Below are 1491 nucleotides of genomic sequence, written 5' to 3' on the forward strand. Positions count from 1 at the left end.
CAGGCTGTGTGTGGGACCCGGCCCCCCACGAGCCTTCCACCACCACAGGCTGTGTGTGGGACCCGGCCCCCCACGACCCCCCCCACAGGCTGTGCGTGGGACCTGGCCCCCCACGAGCCCCCCCACCACAGGCTGTGCGTGGGACCTGGCCCCCCACGAGCCCCCCACCACCACAGGCTGTGCGTGGGACCTGGCCCAGCCCCTCCCCAGCCTGCACAGACACAACTCCACCAATGCTGAGCTCAAAGCAACCACTCCAAAACACGTTAAAAAAAAAAACACAACAAACCAGTTTTAATGCACGTGGCTGACCTCATGGACAGCTCACCAGGCAGCTGGGCTAGTGTGGGCTGGACTGGCATGGTCAGGCCACTGGCTGAGCAACCCCGCTGCCCTGGGCCCCAGCCTCACCCTCAGCAAGAGGTACCCTGAGCTAACTAACAGAAGCACAGCAAAAGGAAGCAGTGTAGTTTAATGCAAAAGATTGTGTGCAGCAAGAGGTGGGTCCCCCACACCGGCACAGGGTCCACCGGGGCGGGGGTCACAGGGGCCGGCCCGAACCCCACGCCCAGAGTTCCGGGTGCACAACGTAGTCACAGGCCACCTCTGGAATCAGAGGGACAGAGGGTCCACGTGCCCCCACCGGCAGCCACGACGCGAGCCCTTCCCTGCGGGGTGGGGTGCCCGTCTGCCTTCCTGGAGGGCTTCGCGGTGGCAGGACAGCCAAGTGTTGGCCTGTTCCCACGTCTGGGACGCCCGACGCCAAAGGACCCCGGAGGGCTCTCAGCCCCCTAAACCTGCTCACAGCTGCGCAGCCAGGGTGCAGGGGGGACCCCAGGTCTCAGCCCTCGGCGCGGGCGCTCACATGTCCCCCAGCCCAGCCCGCCGGGCAGCAGCAGGGTCGCGCAGAAGAGCAGCTGGTAGGGCAGGTGGAAGTCCAGGGGGCGGCGGCCAGCAGCAGCAGCGCGCGCCCAGGTACTGCAGGCGGCAGAGCCAGGCTAGCGCGCGCCAGAGCGCGGCTGTGAGCAGGCGGCCGCCCAGGCACAGCAGGAAGCGCAGCAAGCCGTGCAGCCGGCGCGTCTTCACGCGCGCGTCCAAGCTGTGGTGCCTGGTGCGCGCCAGCGGCGAGGGGCGCGCAGCAGGTGCCGTGCGGGCCGGGGAAGGAGCGCACCCGCCGCGGGATGGGCACGAGCGGCATCCGGGGCGCAGAGGCCCGGGGGCCAGCAGGGGAAGCGGAATCGGGGGACCCCCGGTCAGTCCCCGCCCGCCGCCCAGGACTGCCCACCCACCTGGCCAAGCCGGAAGGCTCCCCTGGGTGCTGCGCCGCACCCCGGGGACGCGGTGGGCAGCTCGCGCACGCCACCTGCCCCCCGGAGAGACGCCATCGCGGGCCTGGCCCCCGCTCGCCGGCGCCCTCTCCGCGTCCCGCACCACGGAGCGGGCCGACGGGCTCCCGCAGCCGCCGGGCGACCGCCCGCGTGCGTCCCTCCG

At 71.0% G+C, this 1491-nt stretch overlaps 1 protein-coding gene across 1 annotated transcript; it reads right to left on the reverse strand.

Moving 5' to 3' along the window:
- Positions 1-271: 271 nt before the first annotated feature.
- Positions 272-1198, reverse strand: TMEM250 (transmembrane protein 250). The gene is given in 2 exon segments (XM_040963199.1): positions 272-1129; positions 1131-1198. Coding segments are annotated over 2 exon segments (336 nt in total). The 3' UTR covers positions 272-861.
- Between the last annotated feature and the right edge of the window lie 293 nt (positions 1199-1491).

This window comes from Ochotona curzoniae, unplaced genomic scaffold, assembly GCF_017591425.1.
Source record: "Ochotona curzoniae isolate NIBS_2020 unplaced genomic scaffold, NIBS_Ocur_1.0 scaffold_3208, whole genome shotgun sequence".
Lineage (NCBI taxonomy): Eukaryota > Metazoa > Chordata > Mammalia > Lagomorpha > Ochotonidae > Ochotona > Ochotona curzoniae.